The 24079-nt window shown below is 53.0% G+C and overlaps 2 protein-coding genes across 7 annotated transcripts in view; one reads left to right on the top strand and one right to left on the bottom strand.

Moving 5' to 3' along the window:
- RABL2B (RAB, member of RAS oncogene family like 2B) overlaps nucleotides 1-24079 on the bottom strand; it is a 46284-nt gene that overhangs the window by 18547 nt on the left and 3658 nt on the right. Inside the window, exon 1 of one of the 3 annotated variants that reach the window (XM_030541540.1) lies at nucleotides 751-827. The exons of 1 other annotated variant lie outside the window; for it this stretch is intronic. The gene's annotated coding sequence lies outside the window, so the exon portion shown is untranslated. Of the gene's footprint in view, nucleotides 1-750; nucleotides 828-24079 lie in introns of those variants that run through there. One more of the 3 variants, XM_030541876.1, reaches the window with a different exon arrangement.
- On the top strand, nucleotides 1033-13564 carry NME6 (NME/NM23 nucleoside diphosphate kinase 6). Of its 4 annotated transcripts, none has more exons than XM_030542648.1 (5): nucleotides 1033-1164; nucleotides 9280-9382; nucleotides 11622-11661; nucleotides 12346-12506; nucleotides 12799-13564. In XM_030542648.1, exons 1-5 carry the CDS (start codon nucleotides 1075-1077, stop codon nucleotides 12963-12965), a joined length of 561 nt encoding a protein of 186 aa, XP_030398508.1. In that variant the 5' UTR covers nucleotides 1033-1074; the 3' UTR covers nucleotides 12966-13564. The 4 variants fall into 4 exon arrangements, with proteins under 4 accessions (XP_030398508.1, XP_030398388.1, XP_030398469.1 ...); XM_030542528.1 differs by having other exon boundaries at nucleotides 1097-1164; nucleotides 9195-9382; XM_030542609.1 differs by having other exon boundaries at nucleotides 1137-1164; nucleotides 9192-9382.

Genomic DNA, 24079 nt, shown 5'->3' on the forward strand with positions numbered 1-24079 from the left:
CCCGCCTGTCACCCCCCCAGGGGGCAGCTCCCCACCTGTCACCCCTCTCCCCAGGGACAGCTCCCCACTCCTATCCCTCGGGGATAGCTCCTGGCTACCCCCCCATCACCCCTCCCCTGCCTTCCCCCCCGGGAACAGCGCCCCACCTATCACCCCACCCCTCCCCTGGGAACAGCTGCAGGCTACCCCACCTGTCAACCCCCAGGGGGGCAGCTCCCAGCATATCACCCCTCCCCCACAGGAACAGCTCCTGGTTACCCCCCCCCGGGAACAGCTCCCCACCTATCACCCCTCCCCCACCCAGGGACAGCTCCAGGCTACCCCGCCCCCCCCGGAACAGCTCCACACCCATCACCCCACCCCTCCCCGAGGAACAGCTCCAGGCTACCCCGCCTGTCACCTCCCCGGGGGGCAGCTCCCCGCGTATCACCCCTTCCCTCCCAGGAAAAGCTCCTGGCTACCCCGCGCCCCCCGGGACAGCTCTCCACCTATCACCCCCCCCCCCGGACAGCTCCCCGCGTATCACGCCTTCCCTCCCAGGAACAGCTCCTGGCTACCCCCCCCCCCGGGACAGCTCTCCACCTATCACCCCCCCCCGGGACAGCTCCTGGCTACCCCCCCCCGGGACAGCTCTCCACCTATCACCCCCCCCGGGACAGCTCCCCGCGTATCACCCCTCCCCCCCGGGGGACAGCTCCCCACCCCTCCCCAGGCTGCCCCGTCTCCGCAGAGCCCCGGCCCGACACTCACCGGCCTGCCCAGCCGCGTTCCCGCTGCTACGCGACGCGGTGGCGCGAGGCCCCGGGCTGCCCCCCACGCGCCTAAAGGACCTGGCGGCCCAGGCTGTCCACGGAGCGCCTGAGCCGCCGACCGCTGAGCGAGATACTAGGGGTTGGGCCTGGACACCAAGGGGGGCGCCGTACCCCGCCCCCCCGGGGCAGACCCCGGGCCCCGAGCCCGCCTCCCGATCTATCCCTTCCCAGGCACTGCACCATCCTCTGTCACCATGGCGACGCGCCCGAGGCCCCGCGCGCCCCCGCTGCCCCGTGCACGCGCTGCGCGGCCGCGAGCGCCATGGGGGCCGTGCTGCGCTCCGCGCGGCCGCTGCAGCTCACGCTGGCGGTGCTGAAGCCGGACGCTGTGGCTCACCCGCTGGTGCTCGAGGTGAGGGGGGTCCTCGCGCAGCTCCCCGCTCCCCGCCGGCTCCAGCCGCTGCGCCCCGCCCGGGCCCCGCCCGCTGGCAAAGCCCCTGGAGCCGCCCGGCCCGGCGTTAGTTGGTGGTACAACCCCCCGGAGCCTCCCCCCGGCCCCGCCCCCGCCCCCCCGGGAGGTGTTAGTTGGTGGTACACCCTCCCCCCCCCCCCGTCTCACCCTCCTGGGAGCCTTTCCCCCCCCCGGTCCCGCCGGGAGGTGTTAGTTGGTGGTACCCCCCACACACCTGGCTCACCCCCCTGGGAGCCTCCCCCCGCCCCCCGGGAGGTGTTAGTTGGTGGTACCCTCCCCACACACCTGGCTCACCCCCCTGGGAGCCTTCCCCCCGCCCGGCCCGGCCCCGCCCCCCCCGGGAGGTGTTAGTTGGTGGTACACCCTCCCCCCCCGTCTCACCCTCCTGGGAGCCTTTCCCCCCCCGGTCCCGCCGGGAGGTGTTAGTTGGTGGTACAACCCCCCGGGAGCCTTCCCCCCCGGGAGGTGTTAGTTGGTGGTACCCCCCCACACACACACCTGGCTCCCCCCCCGAGAGCCTTCCCCCTGCCCACCCCCGCCCCCCCCGGGAGGTGTTAGTTAGTGCAACCCCCCTCCACACCTGGCTCACCCCCCTGGGAGCCTTCCCACGCCCGGCCTGGCCCCGCCCCCCCGGGGAGGTGTTAGTTGCTGGTACACCCTCCCCCCCACCTGTCTCACCCTCCCAGGAGCCTCCCCCCCCCGCCCCGCCGGGAGGTGTTAGTTGGTGGTACCCCCCCCACACCTGGCTCACCCTCCTGGGAGCCTTCCCCCCGCCCGGCCCCGCCCCACCCCCCAGGAGGTGTTAGTTGGTGGTACAACCCCCCCTCCACCTGGCCCTGAACCACCACCCCCAGGCCCTGCCCTCTGGGAGGTGTTAGTTGGTGGTACCCCCCTCCCCAACCTGGCTCACCCCCCTGGGAGCCTTCCCCCCGCCCAGCCCTGCCCCCCAGGAGGTGTTAGTTGGTGGTACAACCCCCCCTCCACACCTGGCCCGAAAGCACCCACCCGCCCGCCCCCCCCCCCCAGGAGCTTCCCCCCAGCCAGCCCGGGAGGTGTTAGTTGGTGGTACCCCCCAACACACACCTGGCCCACACCCCAGGAAGGTGTTAGCTGGTGATACCTGCCCCTGGCCCGGCCCGCCCCCTCAGGGGCCTCCCCCCACCCGGCCCGGCCCCCCGGGAGGTGTTAGTTGGTGGTACCCTCTCCACATACACACCTGGCCCGGCACCCTCCTCCCCGGGAGGCATTAGTTGGTGGTACCCCCCCGCCTGGCCCATCCCCCCGGGAGGCGTTAGTTAGTGATACCCCCCTGGCTTTGCCCATGCCCCCTTTCCCCACGCATTAGTCATTGCTACCTCCTGGCCTAGCCCATCCCCCCAGGAGGCGGTAGTACCCCCCTTCCCTCCCTTCGGATTATTGGACACTGACCCATGTGAACACGACTCCTGGGCCCAGTTATGCCCTGTTCTGCTGCTGCGGAGCCTGCCAGATACCTCCCTGGATTGCCCATACCGAGCTGTGCGCCACAAGCTTAGTCCTCTTTTGGAAAGACATTTGCTGGGGTTTCTCTGTCTGCAGAGGCTGGCACAAGAGCTTGATGAGGCAAGAAAAGACGGTTACTCACCTTTGTAACTGTTGTTCTTCGAGATGTGTTGCTCATATCCATTCCAGGTAGGTGTGCGCGCCGCGCGTGCACGTCTGCCGGAAACTTTTTACCCTAGCAACTCCAGTGGGCCGGCAGGTCGCCCCCTAGAGTGGCGCTGCCATGGCACCTGATATATACCCCTGCCGGCCCACCCGCTCCTCAGTTTCTTCTTACCGGCTACTCCGACAGTGGGGAAGGAGGGCGGGTGTGGAATGGATATGAGCAACACATCTCGAAGAACAACAGTTACAAAGGTGAGTAACCGTCTTTTCTTCTTTGAGTGATTGCTCATATCCATTCCATGTAGGTGATTCCCAAGCCTTACCTAGGCGGTGGGGTCGGAGTGAGAGGTCGCGGCCTGGAGTACAGCAGAGCCAAAGGCCGCATCATCTCTGGACTGCTGAACCAGGGCGTAATGGGAAGCGAATGTGTGGACCGATGACCAGGTCGCCGCCCTACAAATGTCTTGAATCGGTACGCGGGCCAGAAAAGCCAGCGATGATGCCTGCGCTCTGGTGGAGTGAGCAGTCACACGGCCCGCCGGAACGTGGGCCAGGTCGTAGCAGGTCCTGATGCAGGAGGTAACCCAGGAAGATAACCTCTGGGAGGAAATCGGTAGCCCCTTAACCCGGTCCGCTACTGCCACAAATAACTGAGGGACTTGCGGAAGGGTTTGGTCCTATCCACATAAAAGGCTAGCGCCCGACGTACATCTAGCGAGTGGAGCTGTTGGTCCCTGCGGGACGAATGGGGCTTGGGAAAGAAGACTGGGAGGAAAATCTCTTGATTCACATGGAAAGCTGAGACCACCTTGGGAAGAAAAGCAGGGTGAGGCCTCAGCTGTACCTTGTCTTTATGGAAGATGGTATACGGTGGGTCCACAGTGAGGGCCCTCAGCTCAGACACTCGTCTAGCTGAGGTAATGGCCACTAGGAAGGCGGTCTTCCACGAGAGGTAGAGCAGGGAGCAAGTAGCTAATGGCTCGAATGGAGGGCCCATGAGCCGAGTTAGGACCAGGTTAAGGTCCCATGAAGGGGCTGGAGGGCGGATTTGTGGATAGAGCCGCTCCAGTCCCTTCAGGAATCTCGCCACCATAGGGTGGGAGAAGACCGAACATCCGTCTATTCCAAGGTGAAACGCGGAGATGGCCGCTAGGTGGACTCGAGGGGACGACAAAGCCAGACCCTGGGTCTTGAGGGACCAGATGTAGTCTAAAATAGTGGTGACGGAAGTCTCCATAGGGCGAAGAGCCTTCTCTGAACACCAGCAGGAGAAACGCTTCCACTTAGCTGAATAAGTCGCCCTGGTGGAAAGCTTTCTACTGCCCATGAGAACCTCCCGAACCGGGGTAGAACAGCGCAACTCGGAGTCTGTCAACCACGCAGGAGCCACGCCGTAAAGTGTAGAGACGGAAGGTCCGGGTGACAGAGCCTGCCGTGGTCCTGGGTGATCAGGTCCCGATGCAGGGGCAGGGTAACTGGGTTGGCTACTGACAGGTCCAGCAACATGGGGTACCAATGCTGTCTGGCCCATGCTGGCGCTATGAGAATCACCCGGGCTCTGTCTCTGTGCACCTTGAGGAGAACCCTGTGTATCAGTGGAACGGGAGGGAATGCGTAACACAGGTGGGCTGTCCATGGGATCAGGAATGCATCTGCTAGAGACCCTGGTTCCCGACCCTGGAAGAAGCAGAATGCTCGACACTTCCTGTTCTGCCTGGACGCGAAGAGGTCCATCCGGGGACGACCCCACCTCTGGAAGAGTGAGAGGGCGACGTCCGGACAGAGGGACCACTCGTGCGAACGGAAGGATCTGCTCAGCCGATCCGCCAGAGTGTTCCGCACTCCCGGGAGATAGGAGGCGGAAAGGTGAACCGAATGGGCTATACAGAACTCCCAGAGGTGCATTGCCTCTAAACACAGGGGAGAGGATCTGGTGCCGCCCTGCTTGTTGATGTAAAACATGGTCGTCGTGTTGTCGGTGAACACCGCGACACAACGACCTCGAAGGAGATGGACAAATGCTTGATAAGCAAGGCGGACCGCTCTCAACTCTCATATGTTGATATGGAGGTTGATCTCTTGAGGCGTCCACAAGCCCTGAGTTCTCTGGGTGCCGCAATGCGCTCCCCAGCCCAGATCTGAGGCGTCCGTGGTCAGGGATGCCGAGGGTTGTGGCGGATGGAATGGGAGCCCCGCACAGACCATGGACTGGTCCAGCCACCAGCGAAGGGAGTCCAGTACCCTCTGAGGAACGGTGACGACCGTGTCCAGGGAATGTCTGGCCGGCCAATACTGTGCAATGAGCCATGATTGAAGAGGCCTCATGCGGAGCCGGGCATATGCCGTTATGAACGTACAGGCCGCCATGTGGCCTAGAAGGGCCAGACATGTTCATAGAGAGGTCAGCGGGGCCGCCTGCAAACGCAGAGTGATGGTCGACAGCGACTGGAACCTGGGGAAGGGTAGCAAGGCCCTGGCCAGGGTAGAGTCCAGAACGGCCCCGATGAACTCTATCCGCTGCGTGGGGAGCAGAGTGGACTTGTCCACATTGATGACGAGGCCCGAGGCAGCAAAGAGGGTGCTGATCCTGTCGACATGGACGCGGACCTGCAGCTCCGATGTGCCTCGGATCAGCCAGTCGTCCAGGTAGGGGAAGACGTGAATGCGGCAACGTCGAAGATGTGCGACGACGACTGCCATGCATTTCGTAAACACCCTCGGGGCCGTAGAGAGGCCAAACGGGAGGACCGCAAACTGATAATGTTGGCGGCCGACCACAAAGCGGAGAAAACGTCTGTGTTGTGGAGCGATGGAGATGTGAAAGTAAGCGTCCTGCATATCGAGGGTGGCGTACCAGTCTCCGGGATCCAGGGATGGTATGATGGTTCCAAGGGACACCATGCAGAACTTCAACTTCACGATATACTTGTTGAGTTCCCGCAGGTCGAGGATGGGCCTGAGGCCGCCCTTGGATTTGGGGATTAGAAAGTATCGGGAATAAAACCCCTTGCCCTTCTCTTTGTCCGGAACCGCCTCTACGGCTCCCTTGACAAGGAGCGCGTGTACCTCCTGACGGAGGAATTGCTTGTGAGAGGGGTCCCTGAAGAGGGACGGGGATGGAGGGTGGGGGGGGGTGAAGAAAACTGCAGGCGATAACCGGCCTGCACCGTACGCAAGACCCAACGGTCCAACGTTATTCGGGTCCACGCCGGGAGGAAAAAAGAAAGGCGGTTGGAAAACTGCGGGGAGGGATCCGGAGGGGAAACTGGTACTGCGCCCTCGGGCACACCTTCAAAAGGAAGGCTTAGGCCCTGGAGGGGCCTTGGCGGAGCCCTGGTTCTGCCCCGTTTGGCCACCGGATTGCCTGCGGCAGTTGTTCCTGCCGCGGCGCCTAGAGAGGTCCTGCCTTGGGCGGAACTAGGGGTACGGCCGCCGCTGCTGCTGCTGGTTTTGCTGCCGGAATGGCCTGCGCTGCGTCGCAGGCGTGTGCATGCCGAGTGACCGTATAATGACCCTGTTATCTTTTAGGTCTTTTAGTCTCGGGTCTGTTTTATCAGAAAACAGGCCCTGGCCTTCAAAGGGGAGGTCCTGGATCGTATGTTGGAGCTCCGGTGGAAGGCCAGAGACCTGCAGCCAGGAAATTCGGCGCATCGTGAGCCCCGAGGCCAGGGTCCGAGCGGCCGAGTCGGCAGCATCGAGGGAGGCCTGTAGCGATGTTCTTGCTACTTTCTTGCCCTCGTCCAGGATCGTGGAAAATTCCTGCCGGGCGTCCTGAGGCAAGAGCTCCGTGAACTTCCCCGCCGCTACCCACGAGTTGAAGGAGTAGCGGCTGAGGAGGGCCTGCTGGTTTGATACCCGGAGCTGTAGCGCCCCTGCCGAATAGACCTTGCGGCCCAGGAGGTCCATTCTTCTCACCTCCTTCGACTTGGGCGCTGGGGCCTCTTGCCCGTGATGCTCCCTGTCGTTCACCGACTGGACCACTAACGAGCAGGGCGTCGGGTGAACATATAAGTATTCATAGCCCTTCGAGGGGGCCATGTACTTTCGTTCCACCCCTTGAACAGTCGGAGGGATGGAGGCCGGTGACTGCCAGATGTTATTGGCGTTGGCCTGGATTGTCTTTATAAAGGGCAGGGCCACTCTGGTGGGCGCATTGGCGGATAAAATGCTCACCACCGGGTCCTCAATTTCAGACACCTCCTCCGCTTGCAAGTCCAGGTTCTGAGCCACCCGGCGGAGGAGGTCTTGGTGCGCCCTAAGATCCAGCGGGGGAGGACTGGAGGACGAGGTACCCGCCACTGCCTCATCCGGAGAGGAGGACGAGGAAACCCCCGGCAACAAAGTGTCCACGGGGGGGTCCGTGTGGGGCTGCACCTCAGTCCCTGGAGGGAGCTCTGGGTCTTGGTGACTGGACCTGCCATCTGGTTCTGGAGAGTGAGGGGGCCTCGATACCGTCGCCTCTGGAGGTCTGCGTTCCCCCGTTGGATGGGGGGCAATGTATTGCGGGCCCTGGGCCTGGGAATACGCCCAAGGGGTCCCAAACCCCCACTGCTGAGGCCCTCGCACTTGTGGGGGGAGGGTCCTGGAACAGGGCTGAGTGCGTGTCCTGGGCCATGGCATAGGCGCTGTCAGTCTGGGAAGAGACCGACGGCTCTCGAGACGGCCACGGAGGCGCTGAGCCAGATTGGTATGTGGCTCCATGCGCCGAGACCGATGCTCCCCTCGGTGCCGAGGCTCGGTGCCGGGACCCACATTGGTGCCGGGATCGGGAACAGCGTGATGACCGGTGCCGGGATCCGGATCGGGATCGATGTCGGTGCCGGGAGCGGAACTGCGACCTTCGCTGAGCGCGGTGCTGGGACGGCAGCGGAGACCGGGACCTTCCACCAGCACGGTGCCGGGAGGTCGACCGGGATTGGGACCTTCCACCGGTTCGGTGCCGGGAGGTCGACCGGGGCGCCGAACACCGAGGTGAACGGCTCTTGGAGTCTCGGTGCCGGCGGTGAGACGAAGCCGACCGGGACCGTGCAGATGGCGATCGGTGCCGCGAGTACGACCGGTACCGCCTGGGAGAGCGGTGCCGGGACTCAGAGCGGCGCCCCGAGCGCGAGCGTTCACGCCTCCGGGGTGAACGGTGCCAGGACTCGGGAGACAGCGCTCGAGGCATCGGTTTACCCCTGGAGGTTACCCGTCCCGGGGGTGCCGGCTGAGGCTGTGATGGCTCCGTCATCGCTATCAGGTCCCGAGCCGAGGCAAAGGTCTCCGGCGTAGACGGTACCCGGAGCTTGACCCCTGATCTTAAGGGGGAGCTAGGAGGAGCTGGACTCGACGGACCTTCCAGGCCCGGAGTCGACAGCAGTCCTGCAGGCGGTGCCGCGGCCAGGGTAGGTGCCGGGCGCTCCACTCGGGCCTGCCTGGATGGTGTTGCAGACGCCGAGGGACGAGAGTCTGCTCCCGGTGCCGGAGATGGTCGGTGCCGGGGAGTCTTGCCGGTGCCGGCGCAGTCCGGTGCTGGAGTAGAACTGGCTGACTGCACCACCGGTGCCGGAGACAGAGCCGCTTCCATAAGGAGAGCGCAAAGTCTTTGGTCTCTCTCCTTCTTCGTGCGAGGCTTAAAAGCCTTGCAAATGCGGCACTTGTCGCTGATGTGCGATTCCCCCAGGCACTTAAGGCATGCGTCGTGGGGATCGCTCGTAGGCATCGGCTTCTTGCAAGCCGAGCACTGCTTGAAGTCCGGCGAGCCAGGCATGGGCCCGGTGCCGGGGAGGCCAACGGCCCACCCGCAAGCGATGTTAGACAACTATATACAATATTTTAACTAACTACTATACGAACAGTCTATCTACTAATTAACTATGAACTATTTACAACGAAAGACGATGAACAAATACAGGAGAGCTAGGGACGTGGAGGTCAGCAAGCCGCACTCCACAGTTCCAGCAACCGACACGGCGGTAAGAAGGAACTGAGGAGCGGGTGGGCCGGCAGGGGTATATATCTGGTGCCATACTGGCGCCACTCTAGGGGGCGACCTGCCGGCCCACTGGAGTTGCTAGGATAAAAAGTTTCCGGCAGACGTGCACGCGCAGCGCGCATACCTACATGGAATGGATATGAGCAATCACTCGAAGAAGAACTGCCCCATTCTTGCTGGAGGTGCCACAGGAACCAGGGGTCCTACCCTGGAATTCAGGTCGGTGGAGTATGAGGCCTTGTGAATTATTCTAGTTGCACTGTATCCGTTTCCAGGAGCTAGCCTGTACCTGGCGCCTGTGCTTGGCACTGCAGTCTCTCTTGCTCTGACCACACCTTTCTCCCAGTAGTCAGGATCCCTCTGGGCCCTTGGCTGAAGTCTTGGTTCTGCAACATCTGATGTGTTTGTGCCTCACCCTTGCCCTGCCTTTCCAGGCCGTGCATGAAACCATCCTAAATAACAAATTCCTCATCGTGCGGACCAAGGAGCTGATGTGGAGAAGGGAAGACAGCCAGCGATTTTACCAGGAGCACTCAGGTAGTGATCACAGGGAGCTTGCCACTGATCCTAACTGCGCCCTTCAGGGCATGAACCCTGGGACGGGAGGTTGTCTTTGCTCACGCAGGGCAGTGGGGAGCACAGGGAAAGGGCGCAGGTTAGCCTCTCTCAGGAAGGACACTGCAGAAGGACAGGGGGTTGAGAGATAGGCAAAGAGGAGGAGAGAGTTGGAAAGACTCTTGTGTGGAGAGAGATTTGAAGACAGATTGTGTAGTTCAGTGAGGAGACGAATGAAAGGGGGCATGACAGAGGGATACAGAGCAGATTTCTCTTGGAAGGTGCTGTGATACTATGAGGATAGATGCCAGTATAAACCCTAGGACAGATGCAGATAAATCAGGAAGTCCTGTTCACTCTCTCTGAATGCAACAGGTCATTCAAAGAACCCAAAAGGCACTACACGTAAAACTTATCATAGGAAATATTTATTATGCAACACACAATCTGTGAAACTCACTGCCACGAGGCATTACTGAGGCGAAGAGTTCAGTAGGAGTCAAAACAAAATTAGACACTTACGTGCATAGTTCTCTATTACAGACTTCTTGCATGACTTTGGACTAGTCACTTAGTATCTCAGTTCCCCATCTGAGACATGGAGATAATCACACTTCCCTACGTGCCTCAAGTTGTGAAGATAAATACAGTACATTAAAAATTGCCAGGTGCTCTGCTCCTGGAGTAATAGGGGCCAGATATGTACCGTGGATGGATGGATACAAAGAAATAAACGGCTCCTATTATATCTACTAGGATAAGTTTCAGAGTGGTAGCCATGTTAGTCTTGATGGTATCTTAAAAGTAGCAATTCTTCAACAAAAAAACTTCAAAAACAGATTCCAATGAGAAACTGCAGAACTGGAAATAATTTGCAAACTGGACACCATCAAATTAAGCCTGAATAAAGACTGGGAGTGGATGGGTCATTATAAAAAGTAATGTTCCCTCTACTGATACTCACATCTTCTTGTCAGCTGCTGGAAAGGGGCCACCTTGATTGCATTGGCCTTGTTAGCACTACAAAAGTAATTTTTCCTCCATGCTCCAAAACGTCTGTTAGTCTATAAGGTGCCACAGGATTCTTTGCTGCTTTTACAGATCCAGACTAACACGGCTACCCTCTGATACTTTTCCTCCCTTGGCATTCACCCCTTCTTGTCAACTGTCGAGAATAGGCCACTTCCACCTTAATTGAATGGGCTCATTAGCAGTGACCCCCCACTTGGTAAGGCACCTCCCATCTTTTCATGTGCTATAACAGGGATCGGCAACCTTTGGCATGCGGCTTGCCAGGGTAAGCACCCTGGCAGGCCGGGCTGGTTTGTTTACCTGCGACTTCCGCAGGTTCGGCCGATCGCGGCTCCCACTGGCCGTGGTTCGCCGCTCCAGGCCAGTGCTTACCCTGGCGAGCTGTGTGCTAAAGGTTTCCGATCCCTGTGCTATAATATATATCAGGGGTAGGCAACCTATGGCACGGGTGCTGAAGGCGGCACGCGAGCTGATTTTCAGTGGCACTCACACTGCCTACCAGTCCAAGGGGCTCTGCATTTTAATTTAATTTTAAGTGAAGCTTCTTAAACATTTTAAAAACCTTATTTACTTTACATACAACAGTAGTTTAGTTATATATTATAGACTTATAGAAAGAGACCTTCTAAAAAGGTTAAATTGTATTACTGGCGTGCGAAACCTTAAATTAAAGTGAATAAACGAAGCCTTGGCATACCACTTCTGAAAGGTTGCTGACCCCTGATATATATTCTTCTTACTGTATTTTTCACTCCATGCATCTGATGAAGTGGGTTTTAGCGTACAGAAGCTTATGCCCAAATAAATGTGTTATGCTCTAAGGTGCCACAAGAACTCCTCGTTACTTTTGCTAGGATGAGATAAACCCTTCTGCTGCAGGGAGGCGCTCGCCATTGATCGATAGAGCTGGGGAGACTCTCCCATAAGGGCAGGTTATCCCAGAATTGTCCACTGGGGTGTTCTGCCCCTGCTGTCGAAGTAGCTGGTATCAGTCCCAGTCAGAGACAGGCTGCTTTGCTAGACATGCCCTGGGCTGGCAATGCCTCTGTTCCTATTGTAAGAGCACCAAAGGAAAGGGCAGTGGGGTGAGGGGAGGGTGGTAGGGCAAGGCCAAGAAAGGGTATCAGTGTGACGGGGAAACTGGGCATCTATGCCCCCTTAGAGTGAAATGCTCTCTCTCTCCTTGCAGGGCGATTTTTCTATCAGAGGCTGGTGGAGTTCATGGCCAGGTACCTCCCCTCCCCTTCCCCATCAATCCTAGCTCAGCAGTGGATCCCAGCCATGGGGGTTGGGAGCTGTTCTGGCTGTCAGGAGTGAGTGGGGGTGACACCCACGGTCACACACATGCCATTGCCCCCTCATGCTGGTGCTGCTTTTAGCAATGCTGCTGCCATTTGGCTATGGGAGGCTCCTTCACCTTGGTAAACCCTCCCTCCCCTGCCTTGGTAAGGGGAGAATGTGGGTGGGACAGGGCAATGGGCAAGCTCATTCCTGGATTCATGAAACTTATGTCCTAGAGAGGCAGCATTCGTAGGACAGTGAATGATGCTTAGGCCTCAAGGCTAGAACTTGGTGATTCCAGTCCAGCACCAACTGATCCTCAGTGCTGCCCTGCCAGCATAGCCCTTGGGGGAGTGTGAGCTGTACTGTCAGAAATGCCATTCTTTCTAGGCTACCTTAAATCAGGTCACTGCCTTGGAATCAGGGTGTTTTAACAGTCTGGGATAACCCTGGGGTCCTGGCTACTGTCATTTCTCAATCAGCCTGTTCTGTGATCCCGAGGAATGCTGCATGGCAGCCCCCTTCGCCTGCCACTCTGATTCTGCTGTGTCTGAGGCTAGAAAGTACTTCAGATGCCCACATCCTGCTGTAATCTTGTCTTTTCTTGTACCCACCTGGCTGTGTTTTCACAGTGGCCCAATGCGGGCTTATATCCTAGCCCATGAAGATGCTGTTGCACGCTGGAGGTCTCTCATGGGACCCACCAAAGTGTACCGAGCCCGAAACACAGCTCCAGACTCCATCCGAGGAGCCTATGGCCTCACTGACACGAGGAACACCACACATGGCTCAGGTAAGAACACCAGGGCAGTTGTTGGGGTGGAGGAAGGCCAGATGGGGGCACTGTCTCAGTGAACTCATTGCCTCTGCTGGTGCCCAAACCCCACGTCCTTGCATCACTGCAGGTTCCTCCCGTCTAAGCAGACAGACTCCATTCACCCCAGTCCTGTGACTCAGGGATGCACTGGTAGAATTTAGGCCCATGAGCATGGGCTGTCCCCTTCACCCCTCTGAGCAGAACTCACGGTACGATCGAGGCAATGTGCCACCACCACCTCAGGCGCTCTCTCTCTCTCCTCTCACAGACTCGGTGGCATCAGCCCGTAGAGAAATTGCCTTCTTCTTCCCAGAGTTCAGCGAGAGTCTCTGGTACCAGCAGGATGAGCCACATCTGCGGTGCGGCCTGGCACGCTACGACGCAGGGGAGCGTGTTCACAGCCTACCCAAGGCTGGCAGGACAGAGTCATCCTAGAGCAGTGGGGGAGACTTACCATTGACTAACCCCCTTGGAGATGGGGAGGGGGCATTGCCTTCCATGCAGGAAGTGCTGCTAGCAGCACCAGCTGGACTATCCCTGTAACAAGGACAGGAAGCTATGTAATGTCTGTTACAGTGGGTGAATACCAGATGCAATACACATTACACCACGCTCTGGGGGAGTGTCTCACTTACCTCTGGCTGCACGTGTAGCTCCTAGATAGCATGGATGCTACAGACAAACCTCAGATACCAGCAGGAATCCATTGAACTCCAGCATGGCAGAGGAACCCCAGCCTGCAATTCACCAACACCGAGTGTGCTCGCATATAAGCTGGGTGCAGTGGGGCAGGGGGCTACCCCCACAGGGCACAGAGCTGTGTGCAGGGGTGAGAGCACAGGTGTCAGTGATGAGGATGAGTCTGGAATATCTCTGTGAAGCGCAAAGCCGATCCCACTGCCTTGCCCACATGCAGTCTGGATGTTCACTACCAGCAACAATCTTCCTTGCTTATCTTGTGCTTTTGTCTGTAAAGCATTTCTCCAACACAGCCATGGTGTGCTGCAGTAATAAAGCTTTCTTTGCTGCAGGCATATTCATTGACAGAGCTTGCTGAGGACAGAGTGGATCAGCTGGCATGGCCGAGCCAGATCTCAGAGATACCTCTGTGTTACATGGGAGACAACTTCACCTCTAGGGGTGCTGGTTTCAGCCTATGCCCAGGGTGGTGGGATGCAGCGAATCAGGGTAAGAGCCTGTGGTTGAGCTCACTGACCTTCGGAGCACCCCCTAGCATCAGTGGCACTATCTTTAGCTCCAGCAGTTCTTACTGCCCACCTGCCTATGGCACCAGCTCTTGTGTGTCTCAACCCTCCACCCAAGCCACCTAAGTGATACCTTCTGGGGTATCATGAACAAGTCCAAACAAAATTGAATAGTTCTTCTGCCCTCTTGGGCTACTGAAATCATTTCTTCTCTACTTAAAGACCCTATCTTGGGGCTTCCCTTGCAGGAGCCTATGCTTCCCCTGTAGCCCACTACCCCCATTCTCTGTCTGTGTATCCTAACCCACCGCTTCTCTCAGAAAGACCTGTCTCCTCCGCTGTTTCTCCCTCAATTGAGCTCCCTCAGTCTACTTTATTATGGCTTAGCTCTATACCCTCTGACCAGGAGCCAGTTAGCTATCCACCTCCCTGGGTGTAAAGCATGACAAATTGGGTACATTCACTAGCCTTCTGTATGATGGGGATAAAGCCCCATCACAGAGCCTTTACCTCTAGTGGATGCTGGCTCCAATCCAGCCCCATGTCAGGGGACTGGCTGGAATGGAAAACCTACCTTACGAGAAGAGACTCAAGGATCTTGTCTTGTTTAGCCTGACCAGACAAAGGCTGAGGGGAGATATGAGTGCTCTCTAGAAATACATCAGAGGGATAAATATCAGGGAGGGAGAGGAGTTATTTAAGTTAAGTGCCAATGTGGATCCAAGAACAAATGGCTGTAAACTGGCCATCAACAAGTTTAGGCTTGAAATTAGGTGAAGGTTTCTAACCATCAGAGGAGTGACGTTCTGGAACAGCCTTCCAAGGGGAGCAGTGGAGGCAAAAAACCTAAGTGGTTTCAAGACTGAGCTTGATAAGTTTATGGAGGGCATGGTGTGATGGTGCTGCCTGCAATGGCATGTAGCCAGTCTGCGACTGCTAGCAGCAAGTACCTCCAGCAGCTGGCGATGGGACATGTCATAAACAGATAGTTAAGGGTTAATGTCTCTTTTACCTGTAAGTCTTTAAACAAGAGGTAAGAAGCTCAGTAAACCTGGCTTGCACCTGACCAGAGGACCAATAGGGGGACAAGATACTTTCAAATCTTGGTGGAGGGAAGTCTTTTGTTTGTGCTCTTTGTGGTGGTGTTGTTCGCTCTCGGGACTGAGAGGGATGGGACATCAATCCAGGCTCTCCAAATCTTTTTGATTCAGTCTCTCATGTTTCAAATGTGTAAGTAATTAGCCAGGCAAGGCGTGTTAGTCTTATGTTTATTTTCTCAGCTTGTAAATGTTTCTTTTTGCTGGAAGGATTTTACCTCTGTTTGCTGTAACTTTGAACCTAAGGCTGCGGGGGGAGCCCTCTGGTCTATAGGAATCTGATTATCCTGTAAAAACATTTTCCATCCTGATTTTACAGAGATAATTTTTACCTTTTCTTTCTTTAATTAAAAGCTTTCTTTTTAAGAACCTGGTTGATTTTTTCCTTGTTTTAAGATCCAAGGGGATTGGATCTGGACTCACCAGGGATTGGTGGGGGGGAAAGGAGGGGGTATAGTTAATTTCTCCTTGTTGTAAGATCCAAGGGGTTTGGATCTGTGTTCACCAGAAAATTGGTGAAGTCCCTCAAGGCAACTCGTGGGGGGGAGAAGTTTGGGGGGACAGAGTGCCCCAGACACTGAAATTCTGGGTAGTGGCTGTGTATACCAGATCTAAGCTAGTAATTAGGCTTAGAAGTGTCCATGCAGGTCCCCACATTTGTACCCTAAAGTTCAGAGTGGGGAAAGAAACCTTGAGAGCACAGTAGATGGGGAGGGCTCTGAATTACTACCAATAATTCTTTCCCAGGTGTCTGGCTGGTGGGTTTTGCCCTCACACTCAGGGTCTAAGTGATAGCCATATTTGGAGTCAGAAAGGAATTTCCCCCCGGGTCAGATTGGAAGAGACTCTGAGTTTTTTTTGGCTTTCCTCTGAAGCATGTGTAACTTGCAGATTTAAACTAGTGTAAATAGTGGATTCTCTGTAACTTGAAGTCTTTAAACCATGACATGAGGCCATCAGTAACTCAGGCAGAGGTGAGGGGTCTATTACAGCAGTGGGTGGGTGAGGTTATATGTCCTGCGATGTGCAGAAGGTCAGACTAGATGATCAAGATAGTTCCTTCTGATCTTAATGTCTGGGTGGGTTGAGCATTGGCCTGCTAAACCCAGGGTTGTGAGTTCAATCCTTGGGGCCATTTGGGGATTGGTCCTGCTTTGAGCAGGGGCTTGGACTAGATGATCTCTTGAGGTCCCTTCCAACCCTAATAATCTATAATTCTATAGAGTCTGTCTGCCTCATTCCAGACTGTATCTGATGTGAACAAGTGGAAACACTCTGCAAAAGAGGCAAGTGATACCTGCCTCCTGCTGGAGCTTACTCGGGCAGCAGCCGTGCTGTAGGCACAATTGGGATAACCAAAGATGGTTGATATAAATCGCTGGAAGGCACCGAGTTAGACAGCAGTGGACTGTCAGCCTCAAGTAAATGGAAGCCCAGTTTGATGATTCTTGAGTCAGGTTGACAACCAGGCTTACCATGGCCACATTAAATGAGTAATCTGTGGCACGGATTCATGAAATCTTTGGCAATCCCCATGGAACTGCTCTGGCAGGGGAATGATGGATGCTGGCTCAGAGGTTGGTGCAGGAAGTCGGGTCAGAAGCATAGTATTCTCATTGGAGCAGTTGTTCTGCAGTGTCTGGTTTGCCGTGGCCAACTACGTAGCCTGTGCCTGCATCACTTGATTGTCTGCCTGAAAGTGGGCTGCCTGCTGGCACCCCTTGAGGCAGAAGGAACTCTGCGGGGACATGCTTGGCAGATCCTCTCCTTCCAAAGGGTGTGTGGTCCAAGCAAGCTGTCAGAACAGGGACTTGGGCAGAGTACCCTAGTGGTCAGAGCCAGAATGAGGAAGCAGGAACTAAGCTAGGGGTTAGAGCCAGAAGCAGAGTTTAGGGATGAAGAAAGAGTCAGATCCAGTGGATCAGCCAGTCAGGAAGTGATTCAGTGATTCAGACAATTTCTTGTGTCTCCTGGCTTAAAATAGTCTGTTCCGGACAGTCACTTGGGCTGGTCATTATCCTCAGTCAGGGTGCTTGTGGGTGATGCCTCTGGGAGTTCCTCACTTCCGGGAGTTCAGGATAGATACCCGGTGATGGCCCAGGTGGAAGGGGTGTGTGGGAACCTGTGGGCCCAGATTTGAGACCCATAGCCATTTACAACAGGGTTCTTTAAGTGCAGACAACCAGGTTGGGTAAACACCAGCACTTCAGGTTCAAGGAAGAATGGAGCTGGCCACAAAGGAATTGGTGAGAGAGGAGGCCTGATCAGAGGCAAGAGGTCACAGCTGCTTTCTACTTAGTAGGAGACAGATGAGGATGGGCAGACTGGAAACTATGGATGATACCTCTCAAGATCCAGCAGGTCCAATCGAACAGATGTATGGGATACACGTGAATGGCAGCTCGGTCCAATCGCTAAGAAAATCAAGCTTACTTGCCAAGAGTTCTCTATCCATCCAAGAAAGACAGACACTCCTTGTTGGAGATTCAGTACTCAGAAGGCTTGAAAACATTCTGCAAGGAATAGGCAGACAACAGGACAGCATGCAGCCATCCTGGAGCTAAGACATGAGATGTCACTCTAAGATTGGACAGCTTTCTGAAGTTGATAGGCAACGATCCATTGGTCATGGTTCATATCAGTGCACAATGTCACTGCATTGCAGACTGTCTTGCACATAGCAGATGACTTCAGGGAACTTGGAAACATGCTGAAGAAGAATAATGTTCCTAACCTGTGTTTGCCAGAAGCTGGGAATGGGTGATGGGGGATGGATCACTTGATTACCTGTTCTGTTCATTCCCTCTGGAGGAGCTGGCATTGGCCAGTGTTGGAAAACAGAATCCTGTTCTTATTTAATATTTTTATCAGTGACCTGGAAGAAAACATAAAATTGTCACTGATAAAGTTTGCAGATAATACAATAATTGGGGGAGTGATAAATAATAAAGAGAACAGGTCACTGGATTGCTTGGTAAACTGGGCGCAAGCAAACAAAATATGCATTTTAATAGGGCTGGATGTAAACATATACATCTAGGAACAAAAAATGCAGGCCATACTTACAGCACAGGGGCCTCTAGCCTGGAAACGAGTGACTGAAAAAGATTTGGAGGTTGTGGATGAGCTCCCAGGGTTACGCTGTGGCCAAAAGAACTAACACAATCCTGGAATTGATAAACATGGAATCTTGAGTAGGAATAGAGTGGGTTTTTTACATCTTTATTTGGCACTGATGCAATCACTGCTGGAATCCTGTGTCCAGCTCTGGTGTCCGCATTTCAAGGATGTTGATGAATTAGAGAGGATACAGGGAAGAACCACAAGAATGATTAAAGGATTAGTAAACAACCCTTATAGTAATAAACCCAGGGAGCTCAATCTATTTAGCCTAACAAAGAGAAGGTTAAGGGGTAACTTGATCACAGTCTGTAAGTACCTACCTGGAGAACAAATATTCAATAATGGGCCCTTCAATCTAGCAGACAAAGGTACATCAAGATCCAAAGGCTGGAGTTGAATCTAGACAGATTCAGACTGGAAATAAGGCATAAATGTTTAACAGCGAGAGTAATTAACCACTGGAACAATTTACCAAGGGTTGTGGTGAATTCTCTGTCACTGACAGTTGTTAAACCAAGACTGGATGTTTTTCTAAGATATCTGCTCTAGGAATTATTTTGGGGAATTTTGGCCTGTGTTATATAGGAGGTCAGAGTAAGTGATCATAATAGTCCCTTCAGGCCCTAGAATTGATGAATCTATATCTAAATCAGGAAGCCTGTGAAAGAATTAGTGGGTCACCTAGATCATCAAGAAGTAAATGAGAGCAATTAAGAAAGATAAGGACATCGATGAGGAGCTAAATGATCTATACCAGTCGTCACTGCAGAGGAGGTAATAAGTAATATATGGAGATATATCTATCTCATGGAACTGGAAGGGACCCTGAAAGGTCATTGAGTCCAGTCCCCTGCCTTCACTAGCAGGACCAAGTACGGATTTTGCCCCAGATCCCTAAGCGGCCCCCTCAAGGAGTGAACGCACAACCCTGGGTTTAGCAGGCCAATGCTCAAACCACTGAGCTAGCCCTCTCCTCTCTGTCCCCCACCTGCTCTTTCCTTATAATATCCGGTTGCTAGCAGTGACCAGAAGAAATGATGCTGGAGCAAATTGTTAGTTTATGAAGCAACAGGTTACCAGGCCCACAACGTTATTTAGGTTAGGTAGAATCAGAGAGGACTGTGAAATATTCAGAGACGTGACCAAGCCAGCGGGATGGGCAACATGATGGCAAATAAAGTTTTATGTCAATAAATGCCAAAAGAATGCACATTGGAAGAAAATGTAAACTACTCACATACCTTACAAGCTCTGAATCAACTTAGGAAGGGGACCTGGTGTCCGTGGAGACAGTTCGGTGGTGAATTCTGCTCAGCACACAGCTCTGGTCAATAAGGCAGACCAGATGTTAGGGTGCATAAGGTGCAGAATGGAGGATCATATGGAAAATATTCTAATGCCTTTATATAGAGCAATGGCAGCTTTCTCTGGACACCATGTGCAGCAGAAGTCTCCCTGTTTCAAAAAGGATATGGCAGAAGTAGAGCGGGTTCAGAGAAAAGCAACAAGAATGACCAAGGGCCTGGAAAAACCTATGAAAAACTGGGATTGTTACCTGGGAGAAGAGAGACAACCTTGAGCTTTCCAGAGCCCAGAAGCAATTCTCTCCCTGTTTATTACTGAGTCATAGCAGCCATAGTAAGGCATTGCTTACAGGTGGTCTGGATCATCCCAGATGGGGGATAAGCTTCTCCTAAGGGCTACTGTTTTTCCTAATAGCCCATTACCCTAAATAGGCTCTTTCACTTAGTGGGCGTCACCCAGACGTGACTACATGTGAAATACACATAACATGGTCAATATTCATAACTTCAGATACAAAAATGATACATGCATACAAATAAAAATCATATATCATAACTCTTCCAATGACACCTTGTCACGGAGTCACCGGGCGATGCTCTGGAACTGCTCCCCACAAAGCCAGTCAGGACTTTGGGGAGCCTCTTCTCCCTTGGAGCAGACTTGTTCAGGGCAAGAAGCTCACACGTCTTCACTTCCTGGGTCTCTCCTTGGAGCATTCAGCATCCTCTGCCCCTCCGTGCACTTCCCCCAGTGAGCCTGCCCCAGCGGGGTCCTGGGGAAGCCACAAGGTCCTGCACCTCTGCTTCGCAGTCAGATGTGACCCTCAGCCAGCCAGTAAAACAGAGGTTTATTTGATGACAGAAACAGGGTCTAAAACAGAGCTTGTAGGTACCACGAGCCGGACCCCTCAGCCGGGTCCATTCTGCGGGGCAGTGAGCCAGACCCTCACGTCTGCACTTCACTCCTCGTCCCCAGCCAGCTCCAGACTCCAAAACCCCCTCCAGCCCCTCCTCCTCTGCTCAGCCCCTTTCCCAGGCCAGGAGCTCACCTGATCTCTCTGTCTCCCACACCTTCAGTTGACACTTTTGCAGAGGAGGGACCCAGGCCATCAGTTGCTAGGAGACAGAGTGCCAGGCATTTAGGTGCACTGTAGAAATCACACACCCTTATTCCACCACCTAGATACTTAAGAACTGCACAGGGGACACTGAGGCACCAACACAGTATTCAGAGAAAACATTAAGAAAATTTCCAGTTCGTCACACACCTTACATGGCCCATCTTGTACAAAATACATCATAGCTATATCATAATCATACAACTTCGAAGAATATGGAGTGCAGTGTCACAGGGACCTCGAGAGCTCATTTAGTTCAGTCCCCTGCACTCAAGTCAGGATTAAGATGTTTGTCTAACCTGCTTTTAAAAATATCCAATGATGCAGATTCCACAACCTCTCTCTGGGCAGTTTATTCCAGTGCTTAAACATCCTGACAGGAAGTTTTTCCTAATGTCCAACTTAAACCGCCCTTGCTGCAATTTAAGCCCATTGTTTCTTGTCCTATCCTGGAGTCATAGAATATCAAGGTTGGAAGGGACCTCAGGAGGTCATCTAGTCCAACCTGCTGCTCAAAGCAGGACCAATCCCCAGAGGTTAAGGAGAACAGTTTTTATCCTCCTTCTTGTAACAACCTTTTATGTACTTGAAAATTATGTCCTCTCAGTCTTCTCTTCTCCAGACTAAACAAACCCATTTTTTCTATCTGCCCTCATAGCTCATGTTTTCTAGACTTTTAATCATTTTTGTTGCTCTTCTCTGAGCTTTCTCCAATTTGTTCACATCTTTCCTGAAATGTGGCGCCCAGAACTGGACACAATGCTCCAGCCGAGGCCCAATCAGCAATCAGTCGAGCGGAAGAATTACTTCTTGTGTCTTGTTTACAACTCTCCTGCTAGTACAGCCCAGAATTATTTTTGCTTTTTTTTGCACGTGTCACACTGTTGACTCATATTTACCTTGTGATCCACTGTGATCCCTAGATCCCTTTCCACAGTGCTCCTTCCTAGGCAGTCATTTCCCATTTTGTGTGTGTGCAGTTGTTCCTTCCTAAGAGGAGTACTTTACATTTGTCCTTATTTATTTCATCCTATTTACTTCAGACCATTTCTCCAGTTTGTCCAGATCATTTTGAATTTTAATCCTGTCCTCCAAAGCACTTGCAACCCCTCCAAGTTTGGTATTGTCCGCAAACTTTATCAGTGTACTCTCTCTGCCATTATTTAAATCATTGATGAAGATACTGGACAGAACTGGACTGATCCATGCAAGGCCCTACTCAATATGCTCGTCCAGCTTGACTATGAACCACTAACTACTCTCTGGGAACGGTTTTCCAACCAGTTTTGCACCCACCTTATAGTAGCTCCATCTAGGTTGCATTTCCCTAGTTTGTTTATGAGACGTTATGCAAAACAGTATCAAAAGCCTTACTAAAGTCAAAATATACCACATCTATTGCTTCTCCCTCTCCTCCCCACCCCAAGGCTTGTTACCCTGTCAAAGGAAGCTACTAGGTTGGTTTGACATGATTTGCTCTTCACAAATCCATGCTGATCCTTACTTATCACCTCATTATCTCCTAAGTGTTTGCAAATTGATTGCTTAATTATTTGCTCCATTACCTTTACGGGTACAGAAGTTAAATTGACTGGTCTGTAATTCCCTGGGTTATCCTTAATCCCCATTTTTTAGATGGGCACTATATTTGCTCTTTTCCAGTCCTCTGCAATCTCTCCCATCTTCCATGACTTTTCAAAGATAATTGCTAATGTCTGAGATATCTCCTCAGTCAGCTCCTGGAGTATTCTAGCATGTATTTCGGCAGGCCCTGGTGACTTGAAGACATCTAACTTGTCCAAGTAATTTTTAAGCTTGTTCTTTTCTTATTTTAGCATCTGATCCTACCTCATTTTCACTGGTATTCATTAAGTTAGATGTTTAGTCGCTACTAACCTTTTTAGTGAAAACTGAAACAAAAAAGGCATTTAGATCCTCTGCCATTTCCACGTTTTCTGTTATTCTTTTCCCCCCTCATTGAGTAATGGGCCTACCCTGTCCTTGGTCTTCCTCTTGTTTCTAATGTAGTTGTAGAATGTTGTCTTGTTACCCTTTATCCAGACTCTTGGGGAAAAGCTAGCAGCATCCTGTGTATAGAGACAGGCTCTCTGGGAATACTTGACAAACAATGAGCAATAAAAACGAGAAGCTTCACAGGGTACCAGAAAAGTTAAACTTCCCTACTCCCCACCCTCCAAATAGGCCACTCCCCATGTCCAGCCATGCTGTGAACCCAGTGCCAGCAGGGGAGACATTGCATTTCTCCCAGCTGTCTGGAGAGCCCCTGTGCTTCTATCATGCCAGGGAGCAGTAGCACAAGCTTTCCCTATGGGTCCCCACCCAGGACCACAGGAAACTCTTTGCTGAATCTTTCAATCATCATCAATTCATGGGAGGAGGGATAGCTCAGTGGTTTGCACATTGGCCTGCTAAACTCAGGGTTGTGAGTTCAATCCTTGAGGTGGCCATCTGGGGCAAAATCAGTACTTGGTCCTGCTAGTGAAGGCAGGGGGCTGGACTCAATGACCTTTCAAGGTCCCTTCCAGTTCTAGGAGATTGGTATATCTCCAATTATTACCTTAATGCAACACTGACATTTTGCACTTGTACAATACAGACTTCAGCAGAGAGAAGCCTAGAACCACTGGCCACTGACTGTCCAAGAATATTTCAAGGACAGAGTCTGACTAGGACAGGAGCAGACCATGGGAAGAATGGGTGCTTCATGAATCACCAGATGTAGGCAGGAGAGGGCAGAGTCAGCTAATGGAACATGGCATTAACACAAGAACAACCATACAGGGTCAGACCAATCGTCCATCTAGCCCAGTACCCTGTCTTCTGACAGTGGCTGGTGCCAGACACTTCAGAGGAAATGAATAAAACAAGGCACTTTATCGAGGGATCCATCCCCTGTCATCTAGTCTCAGGTTCTGGCAGTCAGAGGTTTAGGGACATCTAGAGCATGGGGTTGCATCCTGACCATCTTGACTAACAGCCATTCTTGGACTGATCCTCCATTAACTTATTTAATTTTTTTTGAACCCACATATACTTTTGGCCTTCACAACATCCCCTGGCAACAAGTTCCACAAGTTGACTGCATTGTGGGAAGAAGTTTGTTTTAAACCTGCTGCCTATTAATTTCATTTGGTGACCATTGGTTCTTGTGTTATATTAGGGATAAATAGCATTTTCTTATTTACTTTCTCCACAACACTGACAATTTTATAGACCTATCATATCCCTCCTTAGTCATCTTTTGTCCAAGCTGAATAGTTCTAGGCCTTTTAATCTCTCCTCATCATACCCATAATCATTTTTGTTGCCCTTCTCTGTACTTTTCCTCCAATTCTAATACATCTTTTTTTTGAGATGGGGTGACTAGAACTGCATACAGTATTCAAAGTATGGGTGTACCATGGATGTATATAGTGGCATTATGATATTTTCTGTCTTATTGTAATCTTTTTGGGTTCAATATCTAAGGATTTTTCTTGACAATACAAAACAGAACCAGCTCAAGCTCCCATCCATTAATCTGGAAAATTAACTACCACCTCTGGGTGCCTCCAAGAGGAAATACTACTACTCTTTTAAGCATACAGTGTGTGTAGCCAAGAAAGCATTCAGTAAAAAGGGAAAAGGAACCCAGCACTGATTTGGGAAAATACCACAACCAGGATTCAAAAGCACATGACC

This window comes from Gopherus evgoodei, chromosome 1 (assembly GCF_007399415.2).
Source record: "Gopherus evgoodei ecotype Sinaloan lineage chromosome 1, rGopEvg1_v1.p, whole genome shotgun sequence".
Classification (NCBI taxonomy): domain Eukaryota; kingdom Metazoa; phylum Chordata; order Testudines; family Testudinidae; genus Gopherus; species Gopherus evgoodei.

Coding starts and splice junctions, on each gene's coding strand:
- NME6 (XM_030542441.1), top strand. CDS start 8,979: ATGGATATGAGCAATCACTCGAAGAAGAACTGCCCCATTCTTGCTGGA. Junction 9,065..9,194: donor GGTCCTACCCTGGAATTCAG/GTCGGTGGAGTA, acceptor TTCTCCCAGTAG/TCAGGATCCCTCTGGGCCCT. Junction 9,383..11,621: donor ATTTTACCAGGAGCACTCAG/GTAGTGATCACA, acceptor CTCTCCTTGCAG/GGCGATTTTTCTATCAGAGG.